The following is a 16,169-nucleotide window of genomic DNA, read 5'->3' on the forward strand; positions in this document are numbered from 1 at the left end:
ACTGTTCGGCGTTAAGCAAAAGTTGATAAGTGTGGAGCTGGGAAAGCACAGCAGGTCAGACAGCATCCGAGGAGCAGGCAAAACGATCTTTTAGGCATAAGCCCAATCGCTACCTCACCCCCACCCTCCTATTTATCTCTCAACCCCCTCCCCTGCTATTGCTGATGAAGAGCTTTTGCCCGAAACGTTGACTCTCCTGCTCCTCGGATGCTGCCTAACTTGCTGTGCTTTTCCAGCACCACACGTTTTGATTCTGACCTCTAGCATCTGCAGTCCTCACTTTTTCTCCCAGGTGTTAAGCAAAACACAATTTATTCAAACACTGCAGTTAAAATACAATGAAAGAAAGAAGAACTTAGATTAACTTACCTCTATTGGAAAACTTAACAGAATAATAGATGTAGTAGTTATTACTAATTCACTGTTCTAATAGTAACATCCCATAAATACAGCCCTTGGCAATAAGGCAAATTCAGAAATCAGATTTTCTCACATGCAACACCCACAGAGAAACCCCAGCTTCTAGCTGGAACCAAGAGAGGGGGAAAATTAGCTTCTATCTAAAGGTAATCCTAAGAAACTTAAAAAAAAGACTAGAAATCCTGGTCTGTAAGAGCTGCCCACAGGCTGCTTCTGTTGTTCCAACTTAAAAAAAAAACCTTAAGGCTTCATAAGCTGTTTACATTACCACAGACTGCTCATTACCTCTTGTTCAATCTCCCTCTTAAAACAAACCAGGACAAAATACACCTCTTAAAGCCACAGTATCATCACAGTTACCATCACTTAATCCCCCACACCAACATCCTGGGATTGTCATTGAACATAAGCTGGACTGGACTAGCCATATAAATACTATGCCTACGAGAATAGGTCAGAGACAAGCAAATCTAACACCCTAGTAACCTGCACTCCTGACTCCCTAAAGCCTGTGCACTGTCCGAGTGTGATGGAATACTCCCCACAGCTCCAACAACACTTGAGAAGCTTGACACCATCCAGGAAAAAGCAGCCTGGTTTTTCCACACCACATTTATCACTTTCAAGATGCACTTCTTCCACTGCCAATGCACCGTGTCAGCATTGTCTACCACCTACAGGGCACACCACAGCAACTTACCCGGGCTTCTTCGATAGCACCTTCCAAGTCCACAATCTCCGCTGCCTTAATCAACAAGGGCAGCAAACACATGGGAACATGACCTGAAAGTTCCCCTCCAATCTGCACGCTATCCTGACTTGGAGCTATATTGTTGTTCTTTCACTGTCATTGAGTCAAAATCCTGGACCTCCCTCTATATTAGCACAATTGGTGTGCTGCAGCAGTTCAAGAAAGCTCATCTAAAGGGCAATTGGGGATGGGCAATAATATTTCCCCAGCCAGCAACATCTGCATCCTGTGGATGAATTAATAAAAATGTGATCTGTCAGCAAGAGTAAAAGCTGGGTGAAGGTGGGGACAGAACCATGGCATGCAATGTTTGCAGAAATAAGTGAGGGAAGAAACCCATAGCCTTCAGTTTTTGATTGGTCCTGCTCCTAACTTATCAAGTTCTAAAGTTGATCTTACTTCACTTCTCTGACCTTTCTTGAAAGTCTAAGTGATAGGATTGGCTTTAATTCGAATCCTCCCATCGTTTTCGTAGATTGTCAATGTTTACATACAAAATGTCCAACTTGTGCATAAAAGTTGGCTGTGTTAGCAAAGTGTGGGGGTTTGTGGGAGAGTTACCTCAGTCCATTGAACCTCACTTTAGCATGACTCAGTAACTTTCATATATGCTTCCATAACAACAGCGACCACACTTTTAAGTGAGTAAAGTACTGTAAACCTGCATATCGTAGAGTTTTGCAGTACCAAAGGAAGCCATTCGACACATCGTTTCTGTACTAGCTCCCGAAAGAGCTACCCAGCTCGTCCTGCTCTCCAGCCCTATCGCCATAGCCCTCTAACTTCACCCCTTTCAAATATACATCCAACTCTCTTTAGAAATCTCCTATGGAATTCACCTCCACCACTCTCCCAGGCAGCGCATTCCAAATCCTAACACCCCTCTGAGTAAAGAAATTTCTCCTTATCTCACTCCCAGCTCTCTCGCTGACAATCTTGAAACTGTGATTCCCTAGTGACTGGCATACTAACTAGTGGAAATAGAATATCCTCTGTTCCCTGTCAAAACTGTTCCTAATTTTAAACACCTCAATAAGGTTACCTGTTGATCTTCTCTACTCCAAGGAGAACAGGTCCATTTTCTCTGATCTTTCCTTGTATCTAGAATCCCTCATTCCTGGTAATCTAGTAAATCTCCTTTGAACTCTCTCCAAGGCTTCAACATCCTTCCTTTAAATAAGGTGCCCAGAACTGAACACAATCCTCCAAATGTGGGCTGACCAATGATTTGTAGAGCTGTAGCATCACTTCCTTGCTTTTACACTCTATCCCTCTATTTATACACCCAAAGATCCTATTAGCCTTCTTAATATCTGTTTCAATTTGCCTGATGAGGTCCCTCTGCTCCTGTACTCTCTTCAAAGTTGTACCATTTGAGTCTGTATTGTCTCTGTTTCCTCTGCCAAAATGCATTGCCTCACATTTGTGTCCATTTGGCCAACTTGTCAATATCTCTCTAAAGTTGCTCAGGGCCATCTTCACAATTCAGTATTCTCCCTAGTTCAGTATCATCTGCAAATTTAGAGACTTCCCCTCAACACTCATCTCCAAGTCATCTATGTAAAGCAGAAAAAGCAAGGCTCCCAACACCGATCTTTGGGTAACACTACTTTCAATTTGTCTCCAATCTGAGAAATGTCAATCTATACCTACCTTCTGTTTCTGATCCTTTAGCCAACTTCTGATCCATGCTGCCAAAGATCCATCAATCCCAAACATTTCTAATTTCCTAACCTACCTGCCACAAAAATTCTTTCACTTTCGGAGTGGAATAAAGTTGTTTTATTGAAACATCAGAGAGAAACCAAGTTTGGGTCCAGCAGCCAGTACAGATGTTACATGAGGAGACATTTATTGATTAGTGAACTTGGAGCCTTTATTGGGGCTATTTATGTTAAAACTGATAATTAGGAGTTCTCTAGATGTTTAACAGACAACAATGCTATCTATTATAAACTAATATGTACAGATCATGAGGTTTCCAGTTTAATTTCTAGTCTATATGTTCAGTCATTTGGTCCCCAGTGGTTATGGGTGCTGTAATCAAAGAAAAGCTCTGTTTGCTGAGGGGTGACCTCATAGAGGTTTATGAAATCATGAGGGGCATGGATAGGATAAATAGACAAAGTCTTTTCCCTGGGGTGGGTGAGTCCAGAACCAGAGGGCAGAGGTTTAGGGTGAGAGGGGAAAGATATAAAAGGGACCTAAGGGGCAACGTTTTCACGCAGAGGGTGGTGCATGTTTGGAATGAGCTGCCAGAGGATGTGGTGGAGGCTGGTACAATTGCAACATTTAAAAGGCATATGAATAGGAAGGGTTTGGAGGGATATGGACTGGGTGCTGGCAAATGGGACTAGATTAGGTTAGGATATCTGGTCGGCATGGATGAGTTGGACCGAAGGGTCTGTTTCCGTGCTGTACACCTCTATGACTCTACTCATAACTGCGTAATTTTGCTACAAAATCACTTCTAAGAGATTGTAGAGAACATAATTTAAAATTAATGTTGCTGTAGAGTTCCAATTAGGATCATTTAGATGAAATAAGACTTTCATGACTAATATGCATGTAGAAATTATGATTAATTGGTATAACTCAGTAAGATGTTGTTACTTTTCAGCAGATCAAATAATCATCCAAGTATCATTCAAGCTATGATTTTTAATCATGCATAAGGTACTTACGCAGAATTTTATTTTGATGTACTAATTAGGCCTGATTAAGAGCACTGATTGAAGAACAATTCCAGACTCGTGAGATTACATATTTATAACAAGGCAAACCTTTCCCCATTCTAATGGCCCAATGCTCGAAGAATATATGACATGCGAACAGGCATAGTTATGGCCCTTCAAGACTACTTTGCCATTCAGTGTGATGATGGCAGATCTTCTTCTTCAATTCTACTTTCCCACTCGCTCCCCAAAATGCTGGATTCCCAGAGAAATGAAATGTTTGTCTATCTGTGCCTTAAATATGTAAATTGATGGCATGCATAACTGTCTGGGCTAGAGAATTCCAAAGATTCACCACACTTCAAGTGACCACACCTCAGTCCGAAAATATGGTCCCCTTATCCTGAGGTTGTGCTCCCATGTTCTATATTTCTCAGCCAGGGAGAAACATTCTTAGTGTCTACTGTATCAATGGGCTCAGTGGTTAGCACTGCTGCCTCACAGCACCAGGAACCTGGGTTTGATTCCAGCCTCGGGTTACTGTCTGTGTGGAGTTTGCACATTCTCCCTGTGTCGGCATGGGTTTCCTCGGGTGCTCCGATTTCCTTCCACAGTCCAAAGATGGGAATGTTAGGTGGATTAGCCATGCTAAATTGTCCCATTGTGTACTGGGATATGTAGGCTATGTGGATTAGCCATGAAATATGCAGGGTTAAAGAGATGGGGTGGGGGGGTTTGAGTGGCATGCTATTCAGAGGGTCGGTGTGGATTCGATGGGCTGAATAGCCTGCTTCCATACTGTAGGGATTCTATGATTCTTTTAAGCTTCAAAGTCCAATTTAGTCAAACTCTTATAGGACAACCCTATTTATACATAATGTACATAAATGATACAAATATATGTGTAAATGATATAAGTGATGTAGCTGAACATGTGAGGGGATTGTAAGTAAATTTGCAGACAACATTAAGATTCGTAGAGTGGTTGATCGAGAAGAAGATGATTATAGGTTACAGGAAGATACAGATAGGTTGGTCAGGTGGGCAGAGCAGTGGTAGATGAATAACCTGAATAAGTGCAAGGTGATGCACCTTGGAAGGAGAAACCAGATGAGGGAGTATTTAATGAATGACAGGGCACTGGTGGCTTAGAGGAACAGAAGGATCTTGAGGTAATTCTTCACAGATCCCTGAAGTCCGCCAACCTTAAAAATAGGATAGTCAAGAAGACTGCTTTCATCAGTCATGGCATAACGTATAAGAGGAAGGAGGCATCCATTAGAGATGCCAAGAGGCAGTACCAGACCAAGTTAGAGGCCCAAACTGACCATACAGACACCCGTCGCCTGTGGCAGGGCCTAAACAACATAACGGGATACAAAATGAAGCAGTGCAAGATAGCAGACAAAGACACATCCCACCTTGATGCGCTCAATGCTTTCTATGCTCTGTTTGAGCAGAATGCCGAATGGCATGGTGTCACCTGTCCCGACAGCCCCGGATGTACCTGTTCCCTCTGTCACCTCTTCAGACATCAGATCAATCTTCCCGAGAGTAAACCTGAGGAAAGCGACTGGCCCGAACGGAGTCCCTAGTTGTGCACTCAGATCCTGTGTGGACCAACTCGCGGGAGTATTTGCTGACATCTTCAACCTTTCCTTGCTCCAATCTGAAGTCCCCATCAGTTTCAGGGAGACCACCATCATCCCAGTACCAAGGAAAACGCATGCAACATGCCTCGATGACTACATTTGCATGGAAGGGATCAGAGGAGTCTGGGAGCTCGGAGGTCTGACTCTGTCTGGTGGAGTCCCGGTTGCCAGTGAACCCAGCCATAGCTCACAGTGGTTGGGGCTTCTATGAAGTCTGTTTCAATATTGGTTATGGTAGCCCTCCCAGGACCAGGTCTCGGGGTGGGGGTTGAGGTGATGTCACATCTAGAATAAATCCAGAGAGGTGGCTTGGGCCTGAGGGGTCCAGGTAGACCCAAGAGAGAAAGCAGGTGGGAGAAGGTGGGGAAGACCTGAAAAGGTGGAGGTGCTGAACAAACCAGATTGCTCATGTGTCCCACTCTCATCAGAACCAACCCCTGAAGACCCTCTATCAAAGTGTTCTTGATTTTGTTTCCCACAGGGACAGTCACCCTGGACCTGTGAGCAAAGTTAAGGTTTATGGAATGAAAGGAAATGTACTAATGTGTATGAAATTGGCCAAGTGACTGAAAACCGACAGTTGTGGTTAATGGATGCTCTTCAGATGAGAGGAAGGTTTGCAGTGCACCTCCCCAGTGATTGACGTTCGGAGCCCTGCTCTTTTAATGACTCTTACCTTGGTGTACAGGGCATAATTTCAAAATCTGGGGATGATGTGACACTTGGAATTGTTGTGAACTGTGAGGAGGGTAGTGTTCAACTTGAAAAGGACATAGCTTGGCGGAATGGGCAGCCAAGTGGCAAATGAAAGTTAATGCAGGGAAATGTGAAGTGATTATTTTGCTAGGATTGAAAATATAAAATAAATTATGTAATTCTAAAGGGGGTGCAGAAACAGAGGAATCTGGAAGTACATGTGCTCAAATCATTGAAGGTGACAAGCCAAGTTGAGAAAGGAGCTAATAAAGCATCCTAGGCTTTATCAACTGGGATATAGAGAGTATGTAAAAAAAAATCAAGGAAGTTATCTTATACTTGTATAAAAAACTGTTCATCTTCAACCAGAGTATTGTGTCCAGTTCTGGGTAGCACACTTCAGGAAGGATGTAAAGGTGTTAGAAGGTGCAGAAGAAAACTTAAGAATGCTTTCAGACATAAGGGACTTCAGTTCTGGGATGGATTGGAGAAGCTAGGGCTATTTTCCTTGGAGAGGAAATTTGCTCGAGGTGCTGAAAATCCTAAGGGGTCTGGACAGAATGGACAGAGAGGAACCGTTCACACTCTTGGCAGGATTGTGAATGAGAGGACACAGATATAAGATAATTGACAAAAGCAGCAATGATAATGTGAGGAAAAGGTTTTCACACAGCAAGTCATTAGGATCAGGAATGTACTGACAGGGAGAATAGTTGAGGCAGATTCAATTGAAGCTTTTAAGACAGAATTGGATTAACCTCTGGAAAAGGAAGAATGTATAGAATTACAGGATAGTGGCACTAAGTGAAATCCTCCTTCACAAAGCCATGATAGACACAATAGGCCAAGTGGCCTCCTCCAATACTGTAATATTTCTGTGATTCTGAAACGGAGCTTTCTTCAGACCAGATATCATTGTTCCAACAGAATCTTTGAGCAATTTCAGTGCCAATGAATATGTCACCATTTTTATCTTTAGCTACTTTTCTGGTAACATTTAAAATGTAAGTCAAGCAGGAACTATGCTTCCTAATAACCAAACTATCCACACGGCTGTAAGTGACAGTCCACCAGTTTCCCTACATAGACCTGAAACTTGTAGGCCGAAAAGTTATTACCTGTTTGCTTCCATTTCTTAATCATTGGGCCACACGAATCACTTTGCAATCCATAGGAGTCAACCTGAAACTTGTAAATGATGGAGCATATTGGCCAATGTACAACATCCCCCACTTGCCTTGACACTCAAAGTTCAGCAGCATTGGTTTAAAGTACTTTAATCTGAACTAAAACTAGTTCTGAAGTTACATCAAGGTTGAAGCAATTTTAGCAATATGCCTAATATTGGGAGCCATACAATAAGCACTGACAGGCTGTTTCCATTTGAATGATGAATGTTGCGTAGTTAAGTCCTGTATTCACACATGTTGGTTTCAGCAGGGATCACCAGAAAGGTAGCAGGATTGGGAGCTCTCACTGGTTGCCATCTCCTACTTTTTATGAACACTGGAACCATCGATCAACCTTAACAAGTTGTAAACTCATGAATTAGGAGCAGAAGGAAGGCATACTGCCAGTCAAGCCTACTTTGCCATTCAATACGATGCTGGCTAAGCTGTTTGTGTTCAAAATTCCACATTCTCGTCCACCCGCAATAACCTTTGATTCCCTTGCTGAACAAAAATCAACCCACCTCCACCTTAAGAGAGAGAATGATATTGCCTCTACCACCTTCTGAGGCAGAGTTCCAAGTGGCACCACATGGAAATCTCTGTCCTAAAGGGGCAATCCCTAATTTTTAAATAGTACTCCCTAGTTGTGGATTCTCCCTCAAGAGGAAACATTCTTTCAACTCCCACCTTGTCACTACCATTCAGGATCTTACTTCAACCAGGCCACCCCTCATTCTCTAAACTCAAGTAGAGATTAGTCCAGCATTCCTTAAAAGATAATTTGCTCGTTTCAGGTATCAACCTAGACTTTCTTTGACATGTTTACATGCTTCCTTAACTAGGGAGACCTTCCTTAAATACTGCAGGCAGTATTTGAGATCTGGTCCCACCTGTATAACTGAAGCATGACATTCTTACTTTCATGGTCAGTTCCTCCTTTAATAAAGCTTTGCATCCCGTTGGCCTTAATTACTTATTGTACCTGCACACTAACGATGTGTTAATGCAGCAGAACACCTCCATCCTGCTGTACTTCGGAGTTTTGAAGTCATCTCTGTTCAAGTAATGCTTTGCTGTTTTGATTCTTCTTGCCAAGGTAAACAGCTTCACATTTTTCCACATGATATTCATCCCCAAGATTTTTGTCCACTCAATCTAATTATATTGGTCTGAATCCTCCTTATGTCCTCTTGACAACATGCCTTTGTCCCCAAATGTTTATGGCATCTGCAAATTTAGCTACCATGCCTTCAATCCCTTCAGCTACGTCATTGATAAAAATTACAAGAAGCTGAGGTCCCAGCAAAGACCCATGTGGGATTCCACATGTCACATCTTGTCAATTAGACAAAAACCTATTTATTTCCGAGAGTGTGCTGGAAAAGCATAGCAGGTCAGGCAGCATCCGAGGTGCAGGAGAATCAATGTTTCGGGCCTAAGCCTTCTTCAGGAATTCAACCACCGTGCCACCGTTTTCTGCCAGCCAATCTTCTATCCATGCTGTGTTACCCTATACATCATGAGCTCTTGTTTTGTGTAATAACTTTTGTGGCATCTTATCAAATGCCTTATGGAAATCCAAGTACAGTACAACTAAAGGCTCCTCTTTAGCTATGAAGCATGTCACTCCTTCAAAGAATGCCAATAGAGTCAAAGAGGTCCACAGTATGGAAATAGGCCCTTCAGCCCAACGTGCCCATGCCATCCAGTTTTCACAATTAATCTAGTCCCATTTGCCTGTGTTTGGTCCCTCCATACCTATCCCATACATGTATCTGTCTAAATGTTTCTTAAATGACAAAATTGTACTCACTTCCACCACTACCTCTGGCACCTGTTTCAGACACTCACCATTCTCTGTGTGAAAAAATTGCCCCTCTGGACCCTTCTGTATCTCTTCCCCTCTAAACTTAAACCAATGCCGTCTAGTTTTGGACACCCCTACCCTGGGGAAAAGCTGATGGCTAGCTACCTTATCTATGCCTCTCATGATTTTATAGATGTCTATAAGGTCACCCCTCAGTCTCCTATGCACTAAGGAAAAAAGTCCCAGCCTATCCAACCTCTCCTTATAACTCAAATCGTCCAGTCCAAAAGTAGCACCCTAGTAAATCTTTTCTGCACTCTTTCTAGTTTAATAATATATTTTCTATAGTAAGGTAACTATGATAATTCTAGAGCTGCATGCAGTACTCCAAATGTGGCCTCACCAACATCTTGGACAGCTGTAACAAGATATCCCAACTCCTAAACTCAGTGCTCTGACCAATAAGAGAAAGTATGCTGAAAGCCTTCTTCACCACCCTGTCTACCTGTGACTTCACTTTCAAGGAGCTATGAACCTGTACCCCCAGATTTCTTGCTTTTCTATAACACTCCCCAGGGCCCTATCATTGACTGTATTAGTCCTGCCCTAGTCTGATCTCCCAAAATGCAACACTTTGCCTTTAACTAAATTAAACTCCATCTGCCATTCCTCAGCCCACTGGCCCAGTTGATCAAGATCATATCAATCATGGATCATAGAATCCCAACAGTGTGGAAACAAGCCCTTTTCGCTGCTTTCCTGGATAACCACCTTCACTGTCCACTGTGCCACCAATCTTGGTGTCATCCACAAACTTACTAACCATATCTTCTTAATTCTCATCCAAATCCCTTATATAAATGATGAATAACAGTGGATCCAGCACTGATCCCTGTGGCACACTGCTGGTCACAGGCCTCCAGTCTGAACAACAACCCTCTACAACCACCTTCTGTCTTATAACGTCAAGCCAAATTTGTATCCAATTAGCTAGCTCTCCCTGGATCTCTTGAGATTTAACCTTACTCAACAACCTACCATGCGGTACCTTGTCAAAAGCCTAGCTAAAGTTCTGTAGAAACACCTACCGCATTGTCCTCATCTATTTTCTTGGTCACCTCTTCAAAAAACTCAAATTCATGAGACATGATTTCTCACACACAAAGCCATGCTGACTATCCCAAATGAGCCCTTGTCTGTCCAATTGCCTGTAGGTCCTGTCTCTCAGAATCTAAAATTGGTTAAACATAGATTGCCTTTCACAAACCATGTTGACTGTTCCCTACTGCCTTCAATTCTTTGAAGTGACCAGCCATAATCTCCTTAATGATTAGTTCTAATACCTCCACGACAGAAATCAAGCTGACAGACCAAGAGTTTCCTGTTTTCTGCCTCACTCTCTCCCTTTACCTGTTCCTGGCAAATTAGGGCTAACAGTATAGAAACCAGAGATCAAACCTAGATTCATCCAAATCTTTGTACTCACACTGTGTTATGTTTAAAAACAATACTGCCAATTAAATCATAGTTTACATGTTTAACATTTGAAATTGATACCGCTTGCTTTTTTTAAATAGGTATATCACAGACAAAATGTTCAGTGTGTGTCATGTCTTTAAGTTTGAAGAAAAACCCGTATTTCGGTTCCACGGAGAATCCGCATTTATCCTTCAGTATCTCAAAAGCCATACTGGCCTTTGAAAATAAAATGGAACCACGAGACAAGGAACAGTAACTGAGGATCAAGATGCAGCTTTACTGTTTGATTCTTCATCTGCTTGCAGGCCACTGTGATGACTGGGCAAGAAATCATCAAAGTTTCATTAAGGAAAGCAGAGGTCTCATCTAAAGCAGCGGGTGATGTGGAGCCTCGAGGAATTGTTCTCCCTGCAGCAGTAGTGGGTGAGGAAAACAACGAACACAACGTTTCCACTGAGGCATCGAGGGTTCCCAGAACTTCTATGGAGAAGAACCACCACTGTGGGTCGACTGGTGAGCAGAGTCTTTTTGTTAAAAACTCTTTGATCTGCAGGACGACGTGGGAAGGTGAGTGAAGTAGAAGATTAGCCCATGATCTGGTTGTATAGCAGTGTAGGCTGGAGGGGCTGAATGGCTTACTTCTGCTTGTGTTATGTGTACATTTGTGAGCTGCATTAGAATCCCAGTAACATTTCTGTTCCATTTGTTGAGAACACAGCAGCATCAAGAAGTGGGGGAAAGTGTCAATAGACAGCTCTTTTTCTCTCTCTTTTCTTTCTCTCTTGTTCTCTCGTTCTTTCTCTCGTTCTCTCGCTCTTTCTCTCTTTCTCTCTCTCTTTTTCTTTTTCTCTCTCTCTTTCTCTCTCTCTCACTTTCTCTTTCTCAGAGTAAAACTCAAGTCAGCAAATACCCAAGCAATTATCTCTCCAGATAGCTTGCAGGTAATTCAGCTACAATCACATTATTGTAAATATTCGTTTGAACTCATTGTTCAAATGACTTTATGAAATTTACAAAATTAAAATACCAGAGATTTACAGAACACAATATAAAATCAATTTCTCCCCCTCTCTCTCCCCCTCTCTCTCTTTCTCCCACCAGTTGCTGTTGTTTTTAACCAATAAGTCAGACTTCTTCATTTGTGAACGAAACATTCTGTGCCTCCAATGAAGAAGTGAAAGAGCCCAGAGGAAATGTTTGAAGAACTGAATGACTTAGGAAACAAATGGAATCCCTCCATCGAACCTTGAGGAATGGTGCCATTAGACTGTGTTTCCCCGGTATTTTGTTTTCCTCCATCCATAGCAACAGTTTTGTATATGGATGTGTATTTTGGAGGGGTGTGTTTAGAAAGGGCTTAGAGTTTTAACTAGTAGGGTTACATGTCGTCAGGGTTTTACTGTGGTTACAAAATAATTATTTATAATAAATAGTAGTTCTTGTTAAGTACAGAAACCTGGTATGTGTTTTCACTTCAAGCACTCCCCAGTCATAGCAAATTCCATGTTCTCAGCACTCTGTCAAATGCCACCTTGATGACAAGGGCTGTCACTGTCGCTTCATCTCTGGAATTCAGCTCTTTTGTCCATGTTCAAACCAAAACCACCCATCCCATGGCCTCAGGAGGGAATGTGGCTCAATCAATTGGATCCTGAGACCCTGCAAAATTGATCTACTTTATAGAAATCAAGGAACCCCTTCAGTGAGCGTGCAAGCAGGCAGGAGGAGCCTGTACAAAGTATTTAAAGTTGCTTCATTACTGTACATCTAGTCAATAATGTCTTCAAAAATAAGGCATCAGCATTGTTATCCCCTTTCTGAATTCATGGGTACTATCTCCAAACAAATCATATTCTCTCAAAGGTTTGACTTCAAAGGTTTTCCCTGCTAATGATATAAAACTGATTTATCATTTCCAGCTGTTCTATTATTACATTTTTTTCTAGATCACAGATCTCTGTGTGATGCATGGGAATGCCAAGGTTTAGTATGGAAAGCAGAAGAGTTACAAAAGTAGCACAACGTTCCAATTGGGGAATCAAAATTACATTCGATGACATACTCTACCCATAAGTAATCCATTTTTAAAGCCATGTTAATTTCCTCGTTCATCTATACATTTCAGAACACGTGGAGACAACACCACCATCTGATCCAACGCCAGTGACTGAAGGGCAAGCAGAACAGCTCCATCTTCAACCACAGCAGGCTTTGCCGATCTCAGCACCCACAGTCTCTCAGGTAACTCAGTCAGTAGAAAGTTGCTATTATTTGTATAGATTTCATACTCTGTAATATATGATTCTCACTGGATTTCTCCCATTTGATTCAGGCTTGCATTTGAAAACGACATGATGATTGTTTGTATAATCTATTACATATTCTTTTCATGGACAGTGAGCATCGCTGGCAAGGCCAACACTTGTTGCTCATTGGGCAGCATGGTGGCTCAGTGGTTAGCACTGCTGCCTCACAGTGCCAGAGACCTGGGTTCAATTCCAGCCTCTGGCGACTGTGTGAGGTTTGCACAGTCACCCCGTGTCTGTGTGGGTTTCCTCCAGGTGCCCTGGTTTCCTCCCACAATCCAAAGATGTGTAGGTCAGGTGAATTGGCCATGCTAAATTGCCCATAGTGTTAAGTGCATTAGTCAGGGGTAAATATAGGTGAGGGAAATGGCCTGGATGGGTTGGTCATCGGAGAGTTAGTGTGGGCTTGTTGGGTCAAATGGCCTGTTTCCACACTATAAGGTTTCTAATCATTCTTCCACTCATAACCAAACTATCTACTTATTGTACAAATTCGAACATTTTTAAGCAGGGGTACGTCGGGTTTTAAGAGATCGATTGTGTTAGGGAACTCTCTAGTCCGAGGCACAGACAGACGTTTCTGTGGCCAGCAGCGAAAAATCAGAATGGTGTGTTGCTTTCCTGGTGCCAGGATCAAGGATGTCTCAGAGAGGGTGCAGAATGTTCTCAAGGGGGAGAGGGCCCAACAGGAGGTCATTGTCCACATTGGAACCAATGACAGAGGAAGGAAAAAGGATGAGATTCTGAAGGGAGAAAATAGAAATTTAGGCAGGACTTTAAAAAGGAGGTCCTTGAGAGTAGTAATATCTGGATTACTCCCGGTGCTACGAGCTAGTGAGGGCAGGAATAGGAGGACAGAGCAGATGAATGCATGGCTGAGGAGCTGGTTTATGGGAGAAGGATTCACATTTTTGGATCATTGGAACCTCTTTTAGGGTAGAAGTGACCTGTACAAGAAGGACGGATTGCACCTAAATTGGAAGGGGACTAATATACTGGCAGGGAGATTTGCTAGAACTGCTTGGGAGGATTTAAACTGGTATGGTGTGGGTGGGGTGGGACCCAGGGAGATAGTGAGGAAATATTTCAATCTGAGACTGGTACAGTTGAGAACAGAAGCGGAGTCAAACAGTCAGGGCAGGCAGGGGCAAAGCAGAGAACAAGGTAGGACTGATAAACTGCATTTATTTCAATGCAAGGGGCCTAACAGGGAAGGCAGATGGACTCAGGGCATGGTTAGGAACATGGGACTGGGATATCATAGCAATTACAGAAACATGGCTCAGGGATGGACAGGACTGGCAGCTTAATGTTCCAGGATACAAATACTACAGGAAGGATAGAAAGGGAGGCAAGAGAGGAGGGGGAGTGGCATTTTTGATAAGGGATAGCTCCACAGCTGTACTGAGGGAGAATGTTCCCAGAAATACATCCAGGGAAGTTATTTGGGTGGAACTGAGAAATAAGAAAGGGATGATCACCTTATTGGGATTGTATTATAGACCCCCTGATAGTCGGGGGGAAATTGAGAAACAAACTTGTAAGGAGATCTCAGCTATCTGGAAGAATACTAAGGTGGGTTATGGTAGGGGATTTTAACTTTCCAAACATAGACTGGGACTGCCATAGTGTTAAAGGTTTAGATGGAGAGGAATTTGTTAAGAGTTTACAAGAACATTTTCTGATTCAATATGTGGATGTACCTTCTAGAGAAAGTGCAAAACTTGACCTACTCTTGGGAAATAAGGCAGGGCAGGTGACTGAGGTGTTAGTAGGGGAGCACTTTGGGGCCAGCGACCATAATTCTATTAGTTTTAAAATAGTGATGGAAAAGGATGAAATGAGATAGCAAGAATCCAGAGAAAGTATATTCCTGTCAGGGTGAAAGGAAAGGCTGGTAGGTATAGGGAATGCTGGATGACTAAAGAAATTGAGGGTTTGGTTAAGAAAAAGAAGGAAGCATATGTCAGGGTACATACAGAATAGATCGAGTGATTTCTTAGAAGAGTATAAAAGTATACTTAAGAGGGAAATCAGGAGGGCAAAAAGGGGACATGAGATAGCTTTGGCAAATAGAGTTAAGGAGAATCCAAAGGTGTTTCTACAAATACTATGAGGACAAAAGGGTAACTAGGGAGAGAATAGGGCCCCTCAAAGATCAGCAAGGCGGCCTTTGTGTGGAGCAGCAGGAGATGGGGGAATTACTGAACGAGTATTTTGCATCAGTATTTATGTGGAAAAGGACATGGAAGATATGGAATGTAGGAAAATAGTTAGTGACACCTTGAAAAACGTCCATATTACAGAGGAGAAAGTGCTTGAAAAGCATACAAGTGGATAAATCCCCAAGATCTGATCAGGTATACCCTAGACCTCTGTGGGAAGCTAGGGAAGTGATTGCTGGGCCTCTTGCTGAGATATTTGTATCATCGATAGTCACAGGTGAGATGCCGGAAGACTGGAGGTCGGCTAACGTAGTGCCACCGTTTAAGAAAGGTGGTAAGGACAAGCCAGGGAACTACAGACCAGTGAGCCTGATGTTGGTGGTGGGCAAGTTGTTGGAGGGAATCCTGAGGGACAGGGTGTACATGTATTTGGAAAGGCAAGGACTGATTAGGAATAGTCAACATGACTTTGTGTGTGGGACATCATGTCTCACAAACTTGATTTAGTTTTTTGAAGAAGTAACAAAGAGGATTGATGAGGGCAGAGCAGTAGACGTGATCTATGTGGACTTCAGTAAGGTGTTCGACAACCATAGGAGACTGGTTAGCAAGGTTAGATACAGGGAGGACTAGCCATTTGGATACAGAACTGGCTCAAAGGTAGTAGACAGAGGGTGGTGGTGGAGGGTAGTTTTTCAGACTGGAGGCCTGTGACTAGTGGAGTGCCACAAGGATCAGTGCTGGGTCCTCTACTTTTCATCATTTATGTAAATGATTTGGATGCAAGCGTAAGAGGTACAATTAGTAAGTTTGCAGATGACACCAAAATTGGAGGTGTAGTGGACAGTGAAGAAGGTTACCTCAGATTACAACGGGATCTTGATCAGATGAGCCAATGGGCTGAGGAGTGGCAGATGGAGTTTAATTCAGATAAATGCGAGGTGCTGCATTTTGGGAAAGCAAATCTTAGCAGGACTTATACATTTAATGGTAAGGTCCTAGGGAGTGTTGCTGATCAAAGAGACCTTGGAGTGCAGTTTCATAGC

At 42.7% G+C, this 16,169-nt stretch overlaps 1 protein-coding gene across 14 annotated transcripts in view; it reads left to right on the top strand.

Annotated features, from left to right (window-relative positions):
* Positions 1 to 16,169, top strand: part of pou6f1 (POU class 6 homeobox 1) — a 139,223-nt gene that overhangs the window by 48,149 nt on the left and 74,905 nt on the right. For all 14 annotated transcript variants that reach the window (XM_043682028.1, XM_043682029.1, XM_043682042.1 and 11 more), the window contains 2 exons: positions 10,958 to 11,165; positions 12,778 to 12,893. In XM_043682028.1, coding sequence (XP_043537963.1) covers positions 10,958 to 11,165; positions 12,778 to 12,893 — 324 coding nt within the window. The remainder of the gene's footprint in view (positions 1 to 10,957; positions 11,166 to 12,777; positions 12,894 to 16,169) is intronic.

This window comes from Chiloscyllium plagiosum, chromosome 43 (genome assembly GCF_004010195.1).
Source record: "Chiloscyllium plagiosum isolate BGI_BamShark_2017 chromosome 43, ASM401019v2, whole genome shotgun sequence".
Taxonomy (NCBI): Eukaryota; Metazoa; Chordata; class Chondrichthyes; order Orectolobiformes; family Hemiscylliidae; genus Chiloscyllium; species Chiloscyllium plagiosum.